Source organism: Falco naumanni, chromosome 8 (genome assembly GCF_017639655.2).
Source record: "Falco naumanni isolate bFalNau1 chromosome 8, bFalNau1.pat, whole genome shotgun sequence".
Classification (NCBI taxonomy): domain Eukaryota; kingdom Metazoa; phylum Chordata; class Aves; order Falconiformes; family Falconidae; genus Falco; species Falco naumanni.
The window spans coordinates 11,398,746-11,421,082 of record NC_054061.1 but is presented as its reverse complement, the minus strand read 5'-3'; the positions used below and the strand labels follow the sequence as shown (position 1 = coordinate 11,421,082).

The following is a 22,337-nucleotide window of genomic DNA, read 5'->3' as shown; positions in this document are numbered from 1 at the left end:
GCCAGAGAGGAGGCAGACCTGGGCTAGCAGCACTGGGGTGTCTCTGCATGTGACAGTGAGCCCCCCTCGGCCAAAATCAGTGTGCTGGGGGTTCATTCCTGCTGTGCATCTCTCTTGCACTTCCCCTTAATCCAGCTAATAATGAAAGGTCTTCAACCATGCCTCGCTCTGCGGCTGCTGTGCCTCAGCCAGCTGTGGTTGTGTCCTCGGCCTAAATTACTTTCTGAGCCGGCTCCAAGGCTCCGGCTGCTGTTCCAAGCCTCTGTTTTATCCTGCCATGCATCTGCTCGTGATGCAATTCCCGCAGGAATGGGGAAGCGTGGGGAGGAGGCAAGCATGTGAGCAGCGGTGTGGGCAGGGGCTGCAATACATCCATCCATCCATCCCTGCTGAGAGCAAGCACGGGGCAGCCCTAGAAATCAGACCGGAGGCTGGTGCCCAGAACAGCCTCTGCAGAGCAGCAGCAGGCTAAATCCCACTGGACAGCCGGATAGCTGTAGCTCTGAGATACTACAAAAGGAAAATAAACGCATCTGAAGAAATAAAGGGATCTGAGAAAGGGAAAGGATGTTTGGAGAACGTGGAGAGGGGTGCTGTGGTGGTTTGTGGAGTTACTTTTCCCTGTGGCTTTTCCTGGAGTCTCAGTGCAGTCCATCTTGGTAGACCTCTTCGTAAAAGGCCCAACTCAGAGCCAGCTTCTGAAAGCAGTGGTTCAAGTTTTAGCTCATCTTAGTGCTTTACCTCACGTTAGTGCAGGATTTGTCCTGTCTCCTGAGGGCTCCCTGTGAGCTCTGAGCCTGGCCAAGCCCTGCAGTGGCAGCTTCTGGCTGCCAGGCACCAGCATCACAGAGTGGGATGGCTGCATTGTGCCCATTTTACAGATCAGGCAAACTGAGGCACAAACCAGCAAGTCCCCCCCAGCATCCAACAGCGGCAGGGTTTAAACCCAGCTTTCCCCTGCCCCCTCCCATGCTCTTTGCCTGGGGCTCTCAGGAAGGTGGACACCCTTGGCCCTCTAAGAGCAGAGTATTTTCTGGCTAACCTGCAGCCTTTACCATCTGCTGTGTGTCCTTCCAGTGCAAAGCCTGTGTAGGAACAAGGCAAAACTCCCCGTGCAGCCAGTGGTACCAGGACTGGAGATGTTCCGAATGAGGCGGGGAGGCAGCCTTTGCTGCTCCTGGGCTGCACAGCTCTGGGGCTGGCCCCAGCTCCTTCGTGCTTAGGGGCAGGCAGCCCTGTGTCCCTGCTTCAGGCTGGAACAGACCCAGTGTCCCTCTGCCTCTTTGGGGTAGGTGTCCCTGAGGCAGCCTGTGCCGGGGGTGGGTGGGGGGGTGGGGGGGTGGCAGAAGGCCACCCTTTGCACAGCCCTGAGCTTCAGACAGGTGCCTAAGCTCCAGGCTGCCTTAGGGGCTTGGTGAGCAGCACCTAGGGCTCCTCTTCCATTTGCAAGATAGGAAGGAGGTCGGAGCTCCTTATCTGTGCAATCCTGCCTCGGGGAGGTGTGTGTGTGTGTGTGAGGTTGGTCCCCATGGCAAGGAGAGAGAGAGAGGCTGCAGGCAGCTTCCATTCACCGACAGCCTTTCATCCTGTGTCCCAGGGCCACAGCCACCCTGTCTCCATCCCTGTTTACTGATGGGGCCGATATGGCCGAGGCAGGAGAGGTTGCAGGTTCCCCTAATCGCCTTGTCACCGGGCCGGACGATCCCAGACGCTCAGAGGATGTTTTGACTGCGGTGAATTACAATGTTTGTTGTTTCTCACTCTCAATAATTGACATTTGATAGCGACTACTGTAAAAGCGGCCGGGAGGCTGGGGCTGATGCAGAGGTGGGGAGCCGGGCAGTGGGGAGCCCTGCTCGCAGCCCCGGAGCAGTCTGGGGGCAGGCGGGGGTCCTTGGCCCTTCTCCCCCATGGGGATGGGGTGCGGAGGAGCCGCGGAAACCTCCCGCGGGTGCGCTGCGGGGCAGCTCCCCTCCGGCGGAGCCAGCTCCCCTTGGTGTATGGCTTGGGGTGTCTGTACCCCCCTTGCATTGCTTTTCTGTGTGGGGGAGAAACGCTCGTCCTCCGCGCCCGGACACTCGGGAGCGTTGGGGTCACGTCGGGGCGGGGGGGACAGGACACGCGGTGCCAGCCCCGACCCCAGCCCAAGGGAGGGGACGGGACACTCCTGGTGCATATTGATCCTGCCCGGGCTGTGAGCTCAAAAAGCAGCTTTTAAATTATTTTTGAAAGACCTTTAGATACAAGCACGGTTTGCAAACCTCAAGCCGGGAATTGCTGAAATTACGGGAGGACCACGCAAAGCCGGGGAGGCGGCAGGGCAAGCTGGGGGCTGTCGCCGGCGGGTGCGGGGGGCCCGGGCCGGACAAGGAACGCCAGGGACGCGCCAGGTTCAGCCACTCTTCTTTAATGACAACTCGCTGATCTCCGTCAGCTCGTACAGCAAAGGGGAACGCGGACGGGGCGGCGGGCGAGGGGCGGACAGTGCATTTCAGTACTAACTCACGGTTTAGTGCATAACCCTACGGGGACCTGGCGGGTCGGGTGTCTGTATTCCTCGGCTGGGGTGGTGGAGGGTCTGTCCTCATCCCGACTGGGGGGGGAGCCGCCGCCCGCCCCGCTCCCGCCCCGGCACCGGCCGCGCAGCCGGGGCCGGCGTTAGCGGCCTCGCAAGGGGGGACCTGGGGGCTGGCGAGGTGCTGAACCGGCCGGACAGCGGGGACCGTTACGGGAAGTGCAAAAATTAAATGTGGATCTTAATAATAATTAGTATAGAGCAAAAAAGAAAAGAAAAGGGAAAAAAAAGTTGCAGGGCTTGGCTAGCTGTTGTTGGGAGCTAGTCAAGCGAAATGTCCGCTTGCTTCGTAGGAAGGAAGGAGCGGAATCAGCGGGGCGAAGACCCCAGGGTGAAGGGGGAGTGCGGGGGGTCGGGAAGCGCCGAGTCCCCCGGTGCGGTGCCCACTTGGCCCCGCACGGACCGCGGCCACCGCACCAACCACCGGACACCTCCCCGGCCGCCACGCCAGTGAACTCTGCCGGGATGCTACATGGAACTGTCCTCATCCCCCCGGCAGCCTGAAAATGTCCCGAGACCGGCTCGCAGGCGCGGCCGAAGCCCCTCCATCCCCGGCGCCGGGGTCTCGCCGGTGGCCGCGGTCCACGGAGGGCAGCGGGCTGGGTGCGGGGGCGGCTCTACCAGGCTCGGATCCCGTGCAACGTGGAGATCCCCGCGTTCCCCTGCGGGATGGGCGTCTGCACTGAATTCAAGTCCCCTACGCTGAAGTTCATGAAGTTGTTGCCGGCCGCCGAGGGCTGCATGGTCTGCATGGACGGGTAGTTGCAGTTGTAGTTGGCGTTGCAGGCGGGGCTGTTGTAGTTAGTGTACGCGGGGTAGGCGTTATAGCTATAGGGGTTAATGCTGACATTGTACGGTGAACTGTAGGGAGAAGACTCCCCCAGGCAGGGCTTCCCATCGCGCACCAGTACCGGCACCGCTATCCGCCGGGGTGGGGGGATGCCCACCATTTCGAGGGTCTGATCCTGTCTCTGCCTTTTGCATTTATACCTTCGATTCTGGAACCAAATTTTCACCTGGGTGGAGGTGAGCTTTAGGACGTTGGCTAGATGGTCTCTCTCGGGAGCAGAGAGGTATTTCTGCTGCTTGAACCTTCTCTCCAGTTCGTAGACTTGGGCTTGAGAAAAGAGGACGCGAGGTTTCCTCCTTTTCCTCTGTCTGGGGCGCTCGGGATCTTCAAGGTCTCTCTTCTCCTGCTCCAGGCTCTTGTGCAGGGAACACAGTTCTGCAGCAAAATAAGTGGGCAGAAGAAAAAAGGGGAGGAACAAAAAAATGTGCAAAAAAGTAAAGCAATGTTCGATAAACCGCAAGCCCCGACTGTTCCCTGGCCTCGGCCCCACAGGCCACTGCAGCGACCCGCTCCTGCGGTAGTGGGCCCGGCCCTGCCCTGCTCCATAAGTACCTCTTTGGCAATTTTCCATCGAGTCTTTTTTAGTTTGTTTCTTTCTTAATTTAAAAACAAGGGTACTGCATGCACTGATTTGAGTTGCGACCGCCTGTGCCATGGTGTGGATTCATCACCTGCAGCCTTTGCACCAAATCCCACCCCGACCCCGTTGGGCATACACACTCAGCACAGCAAGTTGGAAATTCGATTTATCGCCTGAGTTCTGGGCAAGCTCAAGGCCGTGGCCCTGGTCCCGCTGGGGCAGCCGTGGGGGTCTCTGGACCGGGGTCAGCGGGACGCTCCCCACGGTGGGTCTGTCCCACTGCTGCACCGCGGGGTCTGGGAGGGGATAAAGGCGCTTTTGCTCCCCATGCTCTTCCTCCCCCGGGCCCCGAGGCTGGGGGCAGGTGGGGGCCGAGGTCCAACGCAGTGGCCCCCTCCCGCCACCCCTGAGCCGGGGGTCACCTTCCCCCTGCCCTCCTTTTCCCTGGGTTTGGAGCCCAGCGGTGAGCCCCAGGCAGCACCACCGTTACTCGCCGGCTTTACCTTTCTTGTCCACCTTGGTGTCCTTGGCCGAGTCCATTTCCACGTAGCTTTTCACGTAGTAGGAGCCGGGGAAGGTGGTGGCAGCCTTGGCCGGGGGTGCCTCGGGCAGCTCCTCCCGCAGGTCGGGCAGGGCCGGGGGCTCGGCGCTGTACGTCTCCTGCTTGAAGGTGGCCAGCATGCAGGACGGGGAGGACAGCGAGGAGAGCTCCATGGAGGCCAGGCCGCTCTGATGCTGTTCCAGGTTCAAAATATCCTTGACTGAGAAGGGTGTCGTTGTCACAGGGCTAGGAAACATTGCGGCGGGGAGCGGGGCAGCGGCCGGAGGCCAGGGTCATGGAAAAGTAGGTGAGGAGCAGCCAACCTGGAGCAGTGGTGGAGCGTGGGCTCATGGAGGGGGCACATAGCATTCCCGCGAGTAGCCTTGACTTGTGCACTGGAGGCAGGTAGGACCAGACCATAAGGGAAGGGAAGGAGGGACTAGGCAGTTTTTGGGTGACTTTAGCTTTCTATTGGCCAACATTGCAGTGATGGTATGAGAGATGCAAAGTTCCATGTCACCTAATATAGTAATACATCTCAAAAACATCTCCACTCATTTAAAGGGGCGGCACTGTATTTATCCAGCTTTTCCCCGCTGAGTTTGTTGATCCATTAAAAACAAAAAAAAAATGCAGAATGGCCTAATGTGTACAAAGCCGCTATCTGATGCCATCTATCATACAGTCAGATTAAATAAACAGGCCGGGAGGAAACCATCAACCAAATATGTGCTGATTTAATTTTTTTTTTTTTTTTTAAAGTGAGGAAACGGAGGTTTCGGTTTTAGTATTCTGCAGTATCTGATCGCAGGAACCAGAGAACGGGAATTCACTGTTGTGTGAAGCTCTCTCAGGGGGAAATCCGCGCTTAAGGTTTATACAGATATTCTGAAGCAGCACAATGCCCGCAAAGTCCAGCTGATAGCAGAGACCCCCTAAACAGCCCCTGCCTGGCTTTGGAGGGGGAAATGCCGGTTGGATGTGTGTCCCCCGCCTGTTTTGTAAAGCTTTCCCACAAAAAAACAGCATTGTCGAGGAAAAAAAAAACCAAAACAGCCCAAAATAACCCCAAAACCCGCGGGCTGAAGGCGTTGCAAAATATACAGGGCTTTTGGGGGCAGGAGAGGAGCAAGGCAGAGCAGCCGGGCGCTGGGCTTTGGGAGGCGGGGGCGACCTCCGGGCTGGCCGGGTCCCCGCAGCCCCGGCGGGCGGGCGGCTGCCCCCGGGCCTCGCCATTCACCGGTAGAAGCGGGAGCCGGTTAATTTAACGCGCTTGGAGTTGCTAAAATAAACCTTAGCGGCAAAGTCGCAGGTTGAGGGGGGGCGTTACGGCGCTTTCTGGCTTCGGGGGGCGAGGTGGGGAGTAATAATAGTAAAGGAGGAAGCCTCCTGCGGCGCTCGACGGCCCGGCTCCGGGGGCACGGGCATCGGCTCGTCCCCGCCGAGCCGGGGACGGTGGAAGATAAGGCAGGGGCCGGGGAGCCGAGCGGAGAAGCCCTGCGGGGATGCGGTGAGTTAGAGGGGGTCCCTCGGGCGGGCCCTGCCCGGGGAGGCCGCGGGGTTCGCAGGGCGAGTTTTTTCCGAATCTTCCCGCAAACGGAGGAAACACTGCGGGGCGGGTGAAAAGGCGGGCACCTGCCCCAGCTGCCCTGCTTCCCGTGGGGTACCTGCTGCTGTCCCTCCCCCCCCCCCCCCCCCCCCCGAGATTTAGTGTCTCGGCACCCTCGGGCTCCCTTCTGGGGAAGCTGGCTAAGGTGAGGATGCTTTTGCGGGCGGTGCCGTGCCTTCGGTCCCGCTCCCCAGGGACCGCTGGCCGCTGCAGCCGCGGCAGCAGCCCCGCCGCTCGCAGTCCCTCGCCGCAGCCGCCCGCTGGTGCCCGGGGAGCGGTTTGTTCGCAAACCAGATCCGCATCTTGCGATGGCAGTTGGAGCGGTTGCTGTACGCGGGGAGGCCTGAAATACCGCTGTTTAACGAGGGGAGGGGGGCGGCCAAGCGGTTGAGCTCCCTGCAGCCTTCCCTGGGAAACAGCTCGGAGGGGCTTTTCCCCGGTTGCAGGGGAAGGGATGAAGCGCCCGAGGAAGGTGGAGGCAGCCTCGGCAGCCCGGCTCGGGAGAGGGGCCTACGGCGGGACTTTGTCGGGTTATCTGCCCTATGCAGCGCCTGGTGGTCTTTCTAACCTTGGTGCCTCCGTTTTATTACAAGCTAATCGGGATAAGTTGGATCAACACTACAATAACGGAGTGATCCCGATCTCACACATCCCCGGCAAATCCAAACCCGCGGCCGCAGGTTCGCCTGCCTTGGTACCATCCACCTCCCTCGGGACGGGAGAAACGGGCTCCGGTGCTCCCTTCCTCCACCCTGGGCCCAAACGCCCTCCCCAGCCCAGGGGAGCTCACAGGGCAGCGGCCGCCCGGCGGTGCCCCTCTGCCCGCTGAACCCGGCGGGGAAAGGGCCCGCAGAGCATCCCCGACGGCGGCCCCGCGGCCGGGAGAGCTGCCGCCCCGCGAACCGCTGTGAAGCGAGGACTGACGGGTTTCCTCCAGACCCCCAGTCACACGGCGGCTCCCGATCGATGTGGGCCCGGCTGCAGAGGGTGGAAGTGATTAATTGAACGATAAGCCGGAGCTATCATTTGGAATGTCATTAATGCGTCGGGGAGACATTCATTGGAGACAGACAGCATTATCTCCGCTTTATCTTCAACAATGCATCACTTTTAATACTGCGGTTTAGAAACAAATGGGGGCTTTAGCCCTAGCCCTTCTCTTCGTGTTTATATTTTTGGAAGGATCACAACTAGTGGGAGTCCCGGGCTCGGCCCCCTGATAAATGAACATTAGCACTTTTTAGAACTACTGTATCAACAAAAAGAGCTGCAGGGCCGCAATAATTGGTGAAAAAGCAAACACTCCGCAAAGAGAGGCCAGGTCTGCTCTGTGTCCGGCTGATTGATGAGTAAGTTACTGACATACAGCAGCTCACGGACTTTCCGGGTCGGGGCTCAGCACCCATTTCCCAACCACCCCCCACCCCTCTCGGCCTTCTCCCTTGCCCGATGCTCTCCAGCAGCCCGCTGAAGCCAGGCTCCGACTGCAAACGGCGTCTCGGCCGAGGGCAGGCAAGCAGAGGGGACAAAGGCGATCGGTTCACCCCGCTCCGGACCCCGCTTGCAGGGCTGGAGGGGAGGCACCCCCCGCACTCCAAGCTCTCCTACACCGCTTTTACCCTCTGTGTGGTCGCTCTTGATTGCAGGCTAGTGGGTGCGACATTAGAATCGCGTTTAAATATCACCCAAAAAGGAGTAAAGGGAGACAGGACCCCGGAGGAGCGCCCCAAAACACCCTTTCCAGCCCACCCATCCTACACCCAGGCCCCGTGGGTGTACGTGGGGGAGACGGGGTGAGCAAAGCCGGTGCTGTCTTCCTGGCCGTGAGGGGAAGGCAGGGGGTGCCCCGACACCTCCCGCCAGCTGCAGGTCGCTCTCGCTGCCCCTTCGGAACCGAGCCGGGCCCCCGCACCCAGAAAAGCCCCTGGCGGGCGAGAGTTGTCTCCCACACCCGCTCGTTGCTTCTCCTCGGGATTGCTAAATGCGGTTCGTTTGGGTTTAGTTTTCTTCTTTATTGGGAGTATATTCGGAGGTGGGTGGGGTTTTTAACTTTTCTTGCTGAAAACAAACAAACAAACAAAAAAAAACCCGAAACGCCCAAGCCCGCAATTAGCTCCGGCGAGCACATCCTCTCTTCCTCCAGAGCTTTCGACACCTCGGACTGTTTAGTGAGAGAGAGAGAGATGGAGCCTTTTAAAAAAGTTTTCCTCTTAATCCCAGTCGGTTAAAATGCCCAGGGCCCCCTCCCGCCCTAATTCCCGGCTATCTCCCGAGGACTCTGTTTATACCTCACCAGTAAACGCCGGGGTTTGAAACCTTGTCACTAATTGAGTGCTAACACTTCAGGTGCTATAGATTTGTTAAGAGCCAGTAGTCCAGAAATAGCCTATTAGGATTTCCTTGCGAGAACTTGCGCCAATCTCCCGGTTCCCATCGTGGGCGGCGGGAGCCGCTGGAATCTCGGGATCTCTGAGGGTCCCCGAGGGCTCCCCAAGGGTTTTTGGCCAGTTGCTATTTTGCAAACGATTGGAAAAGGATGCTACCAAACGGCCAGCCTTGGTCGAATAAATCCTTCCGGCGTGATAGCTGGTCTGCGGTGCGCGTCTGCCGTGGCGGGGTCCCCCCGGGGGTCCCGGAGGGGGCCTGGGGGCTGCGGGGGGCGGTTGGGGCTGGGGGAGGGTTTGCTTTCACCCCTCTGGATTTTTGCAGAGGAAAAAGGCTTTGGAGCTGTCCAGGCGCTCCACTCTGCTGCAGCTAAAGCCTTCTCCTTTTCTTACTCCCTTTTTTTTATTCCTCCTCCCCGCCTCTTTTTCTTTCTTCCCTCCCCCCCCCCCCCTTTTCTTTTCCATCTTTTCATTTTTCCCCCCAGTGCTCCCGAGCAGCCCGCCTTTCCCACCCACCCCGCTCTGCCTCTCCGGCGCCGGGGCTGCCGGCGGGGACAGCACCCTTCCCCGGCCATTGCGCAAGAAAAAGAGCGGTTTGACCTTGGCGAGGGGCCTCGCCTCTGCCCGGTGGTCGCGGCTGCTGCGCCCTGGGCCGGGGGGGCTCCTCCGGGACGGCCCCGCTCTTCGGCGGCGGGGCAGGTGCTGGTCGGCCTCTCCGGTGCCATCCCCGCTGCTCGGCCTCCGGGACTTCTGCCCGCCGCAGGGGGGTCCCGGCTCGTCCCTGCCGGGCCCTTCGGAGACCACCGAGCCCTTGCCCCCCGACAGAGCGGCTGGCGGCGCCGCCGCAGCCGGGCAGGCTGGTGCCAGGGCACAGCACTCAAATGCAGCAGCTCGAAAGCGCCGAAGTGTCTTCCCTTTATTTCAGGACAATTTATGCAAAGCCCGGAATAAGACTGTTCCGTGTTGTTTCGGGTTTGGTACACCCCCCACATCCCCCCTTTTCGGGCAGCACGGGGGGCCGCCCGGGGCATAGCTCGGTCGCCGCTTTCCGCCTCCGCCGGTGACCGGGACGGGGTGACCTGGGCATGGGGGCTTGGATAGCAAATGCCACCGCGGATTTTCCCCTCCTGTCCTGGGCTCCGTGCCTGGAATCTGGCAATGAAGCTGGCTTTTGCACCTCGGGCGCTGGAAGTGGGTTTTCCCCTCTACCCCGCGACTGAAGCGAAAGTTGGAAGCTAGTCAGATAAATGAAGAGTTTTAATTTTACCCTGCCTGTCACTTTTTCTGCCGGTACCTGTGCTGTACTCGCCATCTGGGCTGTCGTAGCCCTTCCCAGCGCCCCTCTCCCAGCACCCGGGCGTTGCAGCACCCCCCGCTATTAACGCTGGCTCCAGCGCCCACCGCTTCTCCGCGCTCGAGTAAAAGCTTTTTAACGCGGCCAGTTAATTACAGAAGTATTTGTTCGTTATGTTTCCAAGGGGAGCGCGCACAGGGCAGAAGCAATACGGTTGTTTTAGGGACGGGAAAATTAAACGACCGAAGAGAGTTTCACGTTTAGTAAGTGCAACAACGGTTTGACACGCAGGTCCAGTCGCCAGGACGCACCGGTGTGGAGCGATGGTCAAGACAACTGTTTAAAAACCGAAATACCTTCCAGGCACTGTGAGGCGTGGAGTGTTTCGAAGGTCTGCCCTGCCTTCTCCCTCGGAGCTTTGGCACCATTTACCTCCCACGGGGGAAGGTGCCGCCGGCTCCGGCGGGGATGGGAGCGGGCTCGGGGAGGGGGCTGGAGCCGCTGCGGGGTTTCGGGGGCTTGCAGCTTGTCTGTCCGCACGGTGCTTTCCAAAGGAGGTAAAGGTGTGGCTTCTCGGATACTTCCCGCTGGCCGTGCAAATGCGATCCGTCTTGCGATGCCACCGTGCGCGTTACGCGCTGCCCGGGGGTCCCGCCGGGCCGGGGGGACCCTGCTCCCCCCCCGGAGTCGGCTCTGCCCTCGGCCGCGCAGCGCGGGGCAGGGGGGCGCAGCCTGCAGGCGCACGTCGGGGCGGGGGTGGCGATAGGGGTGGTGGACCATATTTGACAAGAGACGGTGTCTGGGCTTGATGTGTCTCAAAAATGATTCCCCCTGTCCCCGCGGAGATGCGGGACCGACAGCATTCCCAGCCACCGCCCTGCCCGGAGGTGCCGGCTCTCAGCGCCCCCGGGCTGCGGCAGGTCTGGCCCCGGGGGTCCCAGCAGCGGGACTCAGCTCGGACGCTCGGGGAAAGCCCCTTCCTGACGGCACCGGCTCCGCCGAGACGGGCAGGAGGATGAACCGGGGCGAGTAGAGTTACAGAGCCCTGACCCCCACCTCTGCTCCGGCGAGGGCCCAGCCTGTGACCCACCGCCGGAGAGGCATGAAATCGGCTGCCCCCAGGGCAAGCCGCGGGTCGGGGGTCCCCTGTCCCACCCAGCTACCCCCTCCGCTCCCGCGGGGCCTCCGCGGGGTGGGTGGCTCTGCCCTTCCTCGCCTCCCTGCAGAAGGAAGGTGCCTTCCCGGGGCGGCCCCGCTTCTTCTCCCGCACTTGCAGCGATGCAGCTGGGCTACCTGGGGCGGGGGGGTACGGGCGAGCCGGCCCGGGTCTCACCCCCGTCCTGCAAAATGCCCCCCCCCCGCCCCCAGGGTGGCTGCCGCTCCTAGCGGGAGCGCCGGGAGTCTTCCGGTATTTATTATTAACAAATATTTAAAAAACCCCACAGCAATCCCCCCCCCCCCCGAAAAAAAAACCAAACCCAAAACCAAACACCAAACAAACCAGCAACCAAAAAAAGCCCCCAACTCAACAAAACCCAACAAATAAGAAAAGAAAAGAAGAAAAAGAAAAAAAAAAAAAAAGAGAATACCCTCCCCTAGCCGGGGATGCTCAGACCCGCTTCCAGTTCTGCCCCGAGACGCGCGGGTTTGGCGGAGCCGGATCGGAGGCGCCAGGAGCGGGGGCTGGGGGGCTGCCCGCCCCTCCGGGGCTCCCCACCGCTCCATCCCCGCAGCAGGGCCAGGCTGCTCAACCGTTCGTTTTCTCGAAGCGGGGAAATGATCCGTCCGTGTTTGTGGCGGCCTGATGGGGAACGAGTTGGTTTCTCCGAAGGGTCCCGTTCCTCCATCCTCTCCCTAAAACTAAAACCCCGCGTGCTCCCTCGGTTTGTTTTGCAGAGAGAAAAATGGTTGGGAAGAAATCGGTGCGAAATTAAAATATATGTGTGAGAGAGAAACTGGTGAACACACGCGCGAGAAAGAGTTTGCATCACCCTGATGAATATACAATTCACTGAACATACAATGTGATGTATTTCAAGTGTATGTCAAGAAAAAAAGGGGTGGAAAGAAACGAAAATCTTCTAAAAGTTCTTTTAGATTTTTATTCTTCCCCCTCGCCCCCTGGGTAAAATTTCCAAGTTTTTTATATCTGCATAAGTCTCTCTAATTTTCAAAGGAAGGTCATATAAATAAAACCAGATCTGCTTTTTTTCTCCCCCAATTTCTGCGTTAATTAATCAGCCCTTTTTTCAGCGGTAGAGGGAAAAGCATCATTTAAACGGCAGCCTTTTTTTTTTTTTTTTTTTTTTTTTTTTTTTTTTGGAACTCCAGTTATACTGTGAAAAGAAGAAAGGGAGGAAAGGAGGGAGAGTTCCCCTTGGTGCCTGCCTTCCTCCCTGCCAGGTCTGCGCGCTTTGCCGTCCCCTTCCAAGCCCAGGCGCCTTTTCTACTTGTCAATTAAAGAACAAAAAAATCCAAGTGAAATGCACGAAACGTTAAACGCCCTTTTATTTTGCGGATAGGATTTATTTCTTATAGGAATCGGAGGGATTTTCGCTCGGCTCTTGGCGTTTTCTTACCGTTTTGCGCGCTTTGCTCCCGGGCGGTCCTCGGGGGTTACTTTTGGGTTTCGATTGCACCGTACCGTGCGTGCCGGCAGGCTAAAATTAGAGGAGCCGGCGGGGGCCGGGGCCGCGGCGCTTTGGGGAAGGGGGGATCCGTGGGGAGGGATGAATCCCGAGGAGCTGCCCCGGGGGAAGGGGCTGGCCGTATCCTGGCGTCCTGCAGCCCGTCGGGATGCTCGGGCTGAGGGGCACCGGCGGCTGCAGGGGATGCGGGGAGAGAAGGGGAGACCTGGAACCGGTTACCCCTGCAGCTGGAAAACCCAGCCCTGGGTCTCACCCTTCGGTGTCTCCTGGTCTTGGTTATATCCCTAAGCCTGGGGCTTGGGGCAGACAGGGGTGTCTGGGGCCAGGCGGGCAGCGGGCTTCCTTCAGTGCTGATTTTGTAAGCTGGGACAGGGTTCCCAGCCCCTGGGAGTGTTATTGCTGCGCTCAGTCTCCTTGCAGCCTCAGGGCTGTGTGTTTCCACAGCTCTGCAGCTCCAGGGTTACACGTCCCCGGGGCTGCACGTCCCTGGGGCAGCACCTGCTGCAGCTGGAGGGATGAGGGAGCACTGGGGGGGTGCTGAAGAAACATCTCTAAGGCCCATCTTCCAGGCCCTGTCTCTCCAGCTCTCTGAGGCAGTGATTTGGGAAAAGATCCCTGGGGAGGCAGTGCAGCCTTTCGGGGCACCTTCACATTGCATGTCAGAGCCGGAGTCAGAAAAGATCCCTTCCTCCCATTTCTCTTGTTTTTTGACCCTGGCTCATCGCCATTTTAATATACAGCCCTGATCAGAGCTCAAGAGGATATTTCCTTCTCCACTGTTTCTCTGGGCAAAGAGGCACCAACAGATTTTTTCCATAATGATGAAAACATCTGGCCGTCTCCGAGCTGTCAGGCTCTGCATTGCTTCTTCCCAGATGCCTTTTCCACTCCAACCCTCCGGCCGCCCCAGCGCAGCCCTTCCGTGCCCAGGGCGCTCTCCTGGGACACGCACTCCCCACCTCCAGCTCCAGCTGGGGAATACTCCATGTCCGCACAGGAGGACTGAAACCTCTGGGATCCTCACTGTGGCTCCTTGGGTTTGGAAATGGATTTTAAACCTCTGGGATCCTCACTGTGGCTCCTCGGGTTTGGAAACAGATTTTAGGCACAGCCAGCCTGTGGAGGTGGAAATCTCTATCCTGAAGTATTTTCTGAGTTTTTTCCCTTCGCTGTGTCCAGCGCAAGTTGTTTCACCCACTGCCTCCTGTGTAGTTCAGGATGAGGTGCCCCATGGCTTCCAGCCCTCCTGTTTGGCAGAGTCCATCCTGAAAAGAAGGGGTAGAAGCCCTAGCTCTGATCTTCACTGCTCCTGCTGTCAAAACACGCTTTGGTAAAAATGTGCTCTCAGTTTTGTGTGTATTTGAGCCACATTATGCGTCCACTTTGAAGAAGAGGAAAAAGACGGTAAAACCCTTAAAACGGAATAAAGAAACATGTAAGCCCTGATTCAGTAAGGTCCCAAAGTGCTGGTCAAATTTTAAATATCTGAGTTAACAGGATCACTCATGTGCTTGAAGTATCATAACAGAACTGAGACCCAGACTAGGAACTCTATTACATACTGTAATTTAAAAGGAAAAAAAATCACAAAACTGAACCACTCCTGGAAAGTGAACAAAGGTACATCCAACTGGAACGACTGAAAAAATAAATCTTTCTTAGGTCACAAGAAAACACTCTGAAAGATGCATTTGTCTGCCAGCAGTCAGAGCAGCCTGAGTCTAGGGTGAATCTTAGAATTTCAGAATTTAAAAAGAAAAGGGGGATGTCCTATGTTTAAAAAATATGGCTTTACTTAGCCCCAAAGAAGAATAAACAAAGCAAAGGCAAAACCCGAAATGCCTCTAGAGAAAAAAAATGTGTTTAACCACAATTCTAAACTATCCTTTTCCCTCTCCCTCCCTGCTTTTTAAAAAATGGACAAATAGCAGCCAAGCTCAAAACCATTGTGTCATATTCCAGCCTCTCTAGCTTTGCTCTCGTTGATGGCAAAGTTCATAAAGTAACACTAATATTTACAAAATATGAACCTGATCCAGTAGTTCACATTCAGGCAGTGCCCTGCACTGTAGGTGATGGAAGCTGTGGCAAAACGGAATGGAAAATGACTATGGATCTCTTGTCTTGGGAAATTAATTTCATCAGGGATGTGAAACCTCTGGATCCTTGGCTGTGTAGTGCTGAGATTTTAGGTGTTGGGCAGGAGGAGGCAACGGTCTCATCACTGCTGGCATAACTCTGTGGTGGAGATCTAATGGAAATAGAGCAGATCCATTTGCTTAGTTGACTCTCTCTGGACTTGTTAGCATTAGCTGGATTAGAGTTCCAGTAGGATAAAATGTCCTGCAGTACAGATTTCTACTCTACGTTTTGATGTGTGTAAATGATGTTGGCTCTGTGTACCTTTTTATGACAAGCTCCAGCAGCCCTGGACTAAATCTGCATTTTGAAAAAAGCAGTTGTATGACTGAAGTCACTTTGAGCTACTTTTTATATGTATCACACGTGAGCAAAAATGAGGCAAAGGAGATGCTGTGTGAGCTGCAGTCAGGCACTTGGCACTCAGGATGTGACTCTGTTGTATACATTTTCCATCAGGCTTTTGGTTTTATTTCAGCTTTGCTTTTTTCCTAAACCCTCTGCCTCACAAAGAGCACAGGATGCACGGTGCTTGTGCAACAAGCAGCCGTTCTATTAGTTTTTATCTGTCCTGTTGAGCTCCAGGCCTTGCTCCACAGCAAACTGCTAAACCACAGAGACGGAGCTTTTCAGTTCCTCTTTCATTTCAGGCGTGTCCACGTGCTTTGATGGTACGAGCGGTTCTACCTTTGCCTGTCCTGTATGTAGGGATGAAATAATCCAGGAGCTTTACCCCTACTGCAGAAAGAATTTAAGGGGCAGAGTTTGAGGCTAAAAGCATCCGTTGATTTGGGGTACCCTGTGTGAGATAGTTGCAGTGTGAGTTAAAAGTATTTTTGATGGTAAAAGATGCTATAATGTTCCATGTATGTAGAAAGCATGGAGAATCTTCTATTTAGCAGGGTGTACAACTTGGCTACGTTTAGGGTGATTCTCACATACATGACAAAAATGCCTGTTCCTGGTGCAAAGGCACAAGGTTAAATCTTTTCCTAAATGCAGAGATGTGCTACAGTTTCTCAAAGCAAAGATCACCAGGATTTCTGTGATGCATCATTTTACAGCCCTGTTCCTTTCCCCTCAGGTTTTCCAGAAAGTTGGCAGGTACCATTTTGGCCCAACTGCTAAAAAGTGCTCAGCAGGTAGAAATAATGGAAATATGGAGCAAGCCTCCCTCAAGCGGGAGAGCCTGCTCTGTCTAGAAGCAGTCACTGGGTTGTTGGGCTGCTGCCCCTCACTCTGGGGCCGAATCCCATCTTGTGGGACCTGCAGCCCTGCTGGGGGCTTGCAGGGTCTGGGGGAAGGGGGCACCCAGGCTGTGGGTGTGGATGGTGAGCAGAAGGCTCTGGCTGCTGCCCCAGGGGCTGGGTGTCCTCAGGGGCGCTGAAGAACGGTCCTAGAGAATAATCTGGGGCATGAATTCAGAAAAAACCCAAAGTGGAGCAAAATGTCTTGCAGCCCTCAACAGCCATGTGACTCCCATGTATTTGTCTAACTGAGGACAGATTTTATCTGTGGCCATCGAGCCAGATAAAATGATGAGGTACTGTCTCCAGCTGATGAGTGTGGACAGCTTTTGTGCATGAAGAAGCAATGAGCAAAAAAAGGGCTTTCTTTAGGTAAAGTGCCCTGAACTGATCCTTTACAAACTGTCCTCCCACTCAGGCAGACCCTTTTTTTTTGGGTGAGAAAATCTACTGCAGACAGGTGCTGCCAGCATGTGCATCTGCCCAGTCTGCAGATACTAGGACCTTTCTAAAGCTAGAAAAAAGTGAAGCTCCTCACTTGCTTTTTTTTTTTTTTTTTTACTTTCTGTTTTGTAAAAGTTAAATCCATCTAATTACAATTGTTTAAGTGAATAGTCCATTTGTACAAACTTTTAGCATCCTGCCTACTGCTTTTTACAGGGAATACTATCTTGGTCTGCTTTGTATCAGCTCTATCTGGTTTTGGACACTCCATCCTTGGAGTGAGTTTACTTCTATCGGTCATGGTGGTACATTTTTCTGATGGGAATGTCTATCCTTAGGAACAGAAGCTGTTACCTCATCAGAAAGGTGGGCCTAGCTTTTGATCACTTTATTAAGTCAGACTTGATGGGACTGCTGTAGCAATTGCATGACCGATACACCAACGCATCCTGTCAAACCCATCCCTTTCTCCTTCCTGCCATCGGAGTCTTGAGATAAGCAATAGTGAGATGTCTGGCTGGTTGATGGAACCAGCAGTTTCTGGTCTAATCCATGCTGGGCTACAGCACAAGTGTCTACCAAGGATCACAGAGCAGTATGCTTTATACAATACGTGCTGGTGGGTAAATTTAGAGTTGACAACTCCCTTCCACAATTGGAGGACTCAAGGACAGTCCTATCAGGTGGCAACTGGCTGGGGGAGTATTTATAATCCATTTGCTGACTGGAATTAATATGAATCTGTCATCCCTTGTGCCGCTTCGGAAACCGCGTAACCAGGGGCTGATGATGCCAATAGCTGTTGGTGATCTTTTTTGGCAATAGCTGAACATGTTGTTCCGCACTGATTGCAGAAAAGAAAGTTGTCACCAAGATAAAGCACTGTCTGGATCCTCTTTTCTCTGAGCTCTGCAGACTTGGGGAAACAGGACATTTGACACAGGCGGTAGATTGTAGCCTGGGTGTGCCCAAAGCACAGCTGGCAGGTCCGAGGAGCTGACAGTTGTCTGCAGAGCAAACTCAGAGCTTCTTTCCTTTTTTAATGCATTTTGTGCTCCTGCCTGATTTTAGCAGGTAATGTGCTCTGTTACCTGTGTCCACGTACACGGAACTGGGACTTACCCTGTTTAAATCAGGTGAAATACAGCCTGGGCAGGTTCTCTGAGGAAGGGAGGTTCATTACTTTCTCTTACTTGGCTTCTCCAACACTACTTTGGATTTAGTGGATCCAAAGGGTGAACAGTGATGTCAGAACAAAGCTAATTAGAGAGGTAGTCTGAGCAGAAGGGCAAAATGTTACTGCTGGGTAAGGTCCCCAGACAGATGGGGGCTGTTTGGGGCCAGGATGTCAGAGGAAGGGTTGGTGAACTGGTTTCTATGGCAGGCACCAGTGCTTGGAGCATATTCCCTGTGGCCAGGTTTAGGGGGGTCAGGAGAGTAGGTGCTGCTTTTTGTTTTCTTTTTGAGCATGTATACAACAGTAGTCTAGGAAATGATAGGACTGTGAAGGTCCTGAGAGGAGTAACCTCTATCTGTGCCTGCCCTGCTCCTTTGTCAAAGCACTTTGAGGAGCTGACCTTGGCTCTGCTCTGGTAAGCCCCTCATGCTCATGTGCCTGTGTGTCCAAGTCTAGGATGCATCTAGATATGAGTGTGCCTGCTTATTTGAAAGCAAGGCCTGCAGCAGATCTTGCTCTGAACAGTTAGCAACCCCAGGCTGGCTGCTTGCCGTGTGACTTTGCTGCTTCTACCTCTCCTGGAGAAGTGATGCAGTTCATGTGACACCAGGGACACCCACAAACTGGCCTACATCTCCTGGGTGTTCGTCCAGGATTCCCTTCCAGCTTGTTGGCTGGATAAGCTAATTGTATTAGTTGTCTTCTTCCAGACTGAACCAAGATAGCACAACTAGCTAACCTTTCCATAAACTCCAGGTCCATCCCCTCTGTGCTGCTCTCCTCTATTTCCTTGCTTTTCAGCTTGGACTATCGTATTTGGTCTGTCTTCCTCTATCTGTTTCATATGAACGTCTTGCTGTAGTTCCTTTCCTCTGCCATTTGGCTTTTGTATATGTTAAAAATAGCTGTGAGCTCTGCCAGCAGGAGTCCCCTATAAGCAGCATGCATCCACAGCGGGGAGGTCTGTAGGCTGTGAGCAGCCAAGCACCCATGTGCTCCTGCTCAACAGGCACGGCTGGGCTAGAGCTATTGCTTGCTTGGGAGAAACGAAAACCCAGTATCAAGTTTTCCTGGCAAGTGACATCCCTTGGCTTTGCAGTTGGGTAACCCTGTGTTAAAGTTTGTGACCCAGCACCCCCAGCACCCTGTTGTCCTCATTCCAGCCTCTGCAGATGGTAAGGAAGGCTGCCTCAGGCAGTGCTGCGGAGCAAGTCCCAGCCCAAGGCACCTACGGTGGGTGCTGAGGAATCCCTGATGCGATGTGATGTGACAATCCAAGGAAAAGCAACGGCCAGGTAAAGCTACAGGGTATGCAGTTAGATTACAGCCTGTCTGGCAGGGGGCCAAACCAAGCTGCTATTAATTTCAGAGCAGACAATAGCCTTTATTTACTGTTTGGCAGATGGCAGTCATGTCTGCAACTGTAGGCAGCAGGAAGCATTTGAGAAGTGGTCAAAAAGCCAGTTCAGCGCCCTACTGGGTCTAGAAGCCGTGCACATATACATCACAGGGATGTAGGTGTACAGGAATTAAGGTGGGTCTTGTGTGAATGGAGATATTTAAAACTTTAGTGACTTTCCCAGAAGGAAAAGTGGAAATCAGGGAGGAAGGTTCACCATGAAGATATACAACCCTTTGAAGGTGAGTCAGCCAGGAGACTGTATACTTGCTCCACTTTGCCAATGACATTAGCTCGTTAGAGCAGATCGAGTGGCTGTCCCGTATTTGAGAGCCATGTCCTTCCGATGCTGTTGTTATCTCAATAGAGCTACTACATTCTCACAGCATAACGCCCCGCCTCTGGGAAACACCTATCTGCTGGGTGCAGCTTGCTCAGCTGGCTGCTAAAAAATCCAAAGCTCTGACAGACCTTCCACAAACAGGAGGATACGCAAGGGGGAGGTGTCAGCTCACCACCTACCAAGAGCCATTGCAAAAAGTCCTGTGGGGTTACTGAAAATGACACAAAATTTTCTCTTCTGTCATTACAAGGAAAGCTCAGCTTGTATTTTAAACTCCAGAATGGTTTCCAGAATATCTAGTTCTGCTCCATGGTCTTCTGCAGGCTTAGCCCATGCTCTGTACAGCCAACGTATCGAGGGGTCGGATTTAGGTGATAGGGCTGGTTCCGCGTGGTGCAGCTCCGGAGCGGTGCTCCCAGTGCCTCTCCGGAGCTCTGAGCCTTCCCAACTGTACCAGCTAGGCAGCTGCCTCACCGTGGGATCCAAATCTGACTCTGCTTCACCTGCAAAATGAGGATACGACCCTGACCATCTCCTTGTTGTGGATGGGAAGGTCCTTGAAGCATCATCTGCCTTGTAGTGTGTGTTTGTGAGTACTTGCACACCAGCACAGTCTGGATTGGACTGTGACCTGTTGTAACAGTTTTTGTTAACACCCCCCACCCAAATACAAATGCAAATACTTTGCAACGTTATTTTCAGGTTTTTGGCAGACATTTATTTTTTATTTTAGGCTGCCTTCTAGGGTGGTCATTTCCTGATGGGAAAGGTGAAGCGTAGTTAAAAACTTCAGTGAAAATTGTGGGTTGCTTTCTGGGCTGTTGGAAAAGAAGCAACCTGATTTGATGATTTTAAAATCCTTTTTTAAATTCCTTGGACTAATTCCTTGGTCCTCCTACTTTAGTAGATCTAATAAATGGAAATAAAAGCTGGGACTGGTATAGCTGAAAGGTATTTTAAGAAGTAATGACTTTCTCCTGGGTTTTGATGTTTATTTTTGCATTTCTTCCTGTTCCCAAAGGCAAAGAGATTGCCTCCATCTTTTCCTCTACTTAGACACTAACCTCTTTCCTTGGAAATACTGTTTAGCCACACTTTATCCCCAAGCAATGAAAGTCAAGATATTTTTAACCCATTTATAACATATCCTAAGACTGTCCTCCTAAATTTTAGGCCCAGAAAGATGAGATCTTTAAGGAAGAACATTTCTTCATGAGCAGTTTCCTGGAGACTTTCCTGAGAAATAACGTGAGGCTGCTGGCATTCCCCAGGGAGCCACCTCTGTTCTCTGCTTAATCCTCGGAGAAGCCTCAGCCTGCTGATGCTCTCCCAGCACTGGCTGTGCTGCTCCTTGCCTGCTCCTGTGCCCCAGATGGACGTGGCCAGGTTTCAAAGCTCCGTCACCAGTGTGCTGGGACATTTGGAAAAAAGATCAGAAACCTGGCCTGAAGTTTCCGAGCGGGGTCTTGGATTTCATTTCCTATTTTCTGCCTGTAGACCAGGCGGAACTGGGACCAGACAGTTACACAGGCAGTGTGGGTCACTAGATGAGACATTTTTTTTGTTTTTTTTCCCCCTGTCTGTGTTTCCAAGGCCCTGTGTATGCAGTGATGGCTAAGCATATGCACAGCACTCTAATGCTTAAAACTTTATAAAACCAACACAGGCTGATGCACAGGGAGAATCGTTCTTCCTTTAGGGGTAGCCTACGCTGTCTTCCCAGATTTCCACATCCTCCTGAAATGAGAGTTTTTGCCCCTGAGACCTCTTGGCTTCTTGCAGTTTGAATTTGTGGTGTTTTTGTTTTTAAAGAAAAGTTAATTGACCATAATTGTGCCTGATGTCTCTGAGGAGGACCTTGCATCCTAAGGTTTCAAATGAAAGCTCCTAGAAGTTTTCAATGAAACTTCAGATGGGTTTGATGGGGTTAGGGCAAGTAAAGTAACTGTGGATGATATAAGGTACCACTTAGCTTCAGGCTGTGTGGAAAGGGATGTACATCTTTCTAGTTTGACATAATGCATGCACATAGAGAAAACTGTATTGTAACCCACAGCTTGCTTCACACCAGATCTTTTCAGTATCTGAATTTGACTTCAAGCCCACGTACGTTGCAGAAGAGAACTATATTCTGCATCCCTAAATCACATGAACTGCTGGAAGTTGGCACAGATTTGTCCCCAAACAGAAACCAGAGAAAAGGCTCCAATCCAGAAAATCTGTTGCCAGATGGTCATTTTAAGCAGAAGGAAAAGAAGAAAATGTTAAATACTGCTCTGCTTTGAAGAGCAGTTTCATAAATGCAGCTTAATGGACAGTAATGTTATTGGTTGTTCTTTTCAAAGTAGTGTCAAGAGGTGGATGTATATCATTTATCAATGTGTCTGTTCCCTTGAATGGAAAAGACATGTTTAGAGCCCCGGACTCTTAAATTTTTCTATATTGCATCTCCTTGTATTCTTCTTCTCTGCATAAACCACATTACCATGTTGTACCACTCACTATTGACCAGCCCAGGGGTCCTGCTATTTATCTTGGGTTTTTTTTCAGGTACTTATTTCCCCCTGTGTTTTTCCTGGCATCACAGTTAAGCAGACAGGTCTATAATTGCCTGGTTCCTCCCATCTCCTGCTTTTGAAGAGAGATGCTACCTTTGCCCTTTGCCCGTCTGCTGGTATCTCACCTGTCCCTCACAAGTTCACTAATGGCTGAGATAACTGGCTCCCCAAATATCCAAAGATGAAATTCCTCGGGGACAGCTGGTTAGGAAATATCGTTCTTATCTACATACTTTCCAGCTTGTTCTGTCCCTGCTCAAAATTAAGCTTCCGCTCTGTCTCTGCTATTAATTGTGGCCGCTGTTGATGCTTTTGCTGCAAAGAGCCAAAAGAGGCGGTGAGCACTGAGGCATCACCCAGGGACGTGTGTGCTCCTGGGGCAGCTGCAGATCGTCTCTTTCCTTGCACTTCACAAGGCTTTGATCAGGGAGCGGTGAAATCACGTTTAGAGGCGCTAAATGAAAGGTCAGAAGTGTGCAAATATTGATGGATCAAACCTTAAAGGAACAATTAAGCTTTTTCTCCTCTGCACCTGGAGCTCAGGCTCTT

At 53.8% G+C, this 22,337-nt stretch overlaps 1 protein-coding gene across 1 annotated transcript; it reads right to left on the bottom strand.

Moving 5' to 3' along the window:
* Nucleotides 1–3,184: 3,184 nt before the first annotated feature.
* NKX2-5 (NK2 homeobox 5) lies at nucleotides 3,185–4,864 on the bottom strand. The gene is made up of 2 exons (XM_040604760.1): nucleotides 4,509–4,864; nucleotides 3,185–3,800 (listed from the first exon to the last, which is right to left on the bottom strand). The coding sequence occupies exons 1-2, from the start codon at nucleotides 4,801–4,803 to the stop codon at nucleotides 3,193–3,195; spliced, it is 903 nt and encodes a 300-aa protein (XP_040460694.1). The 5' UTR covers nucleotides 4,804–4,864; the 3' UTR covers nucleotides 3,185–3,192.
* Between the last annotated feature and the right edge of the window lie 17,473 nt (nucleotides 4,865–22,337).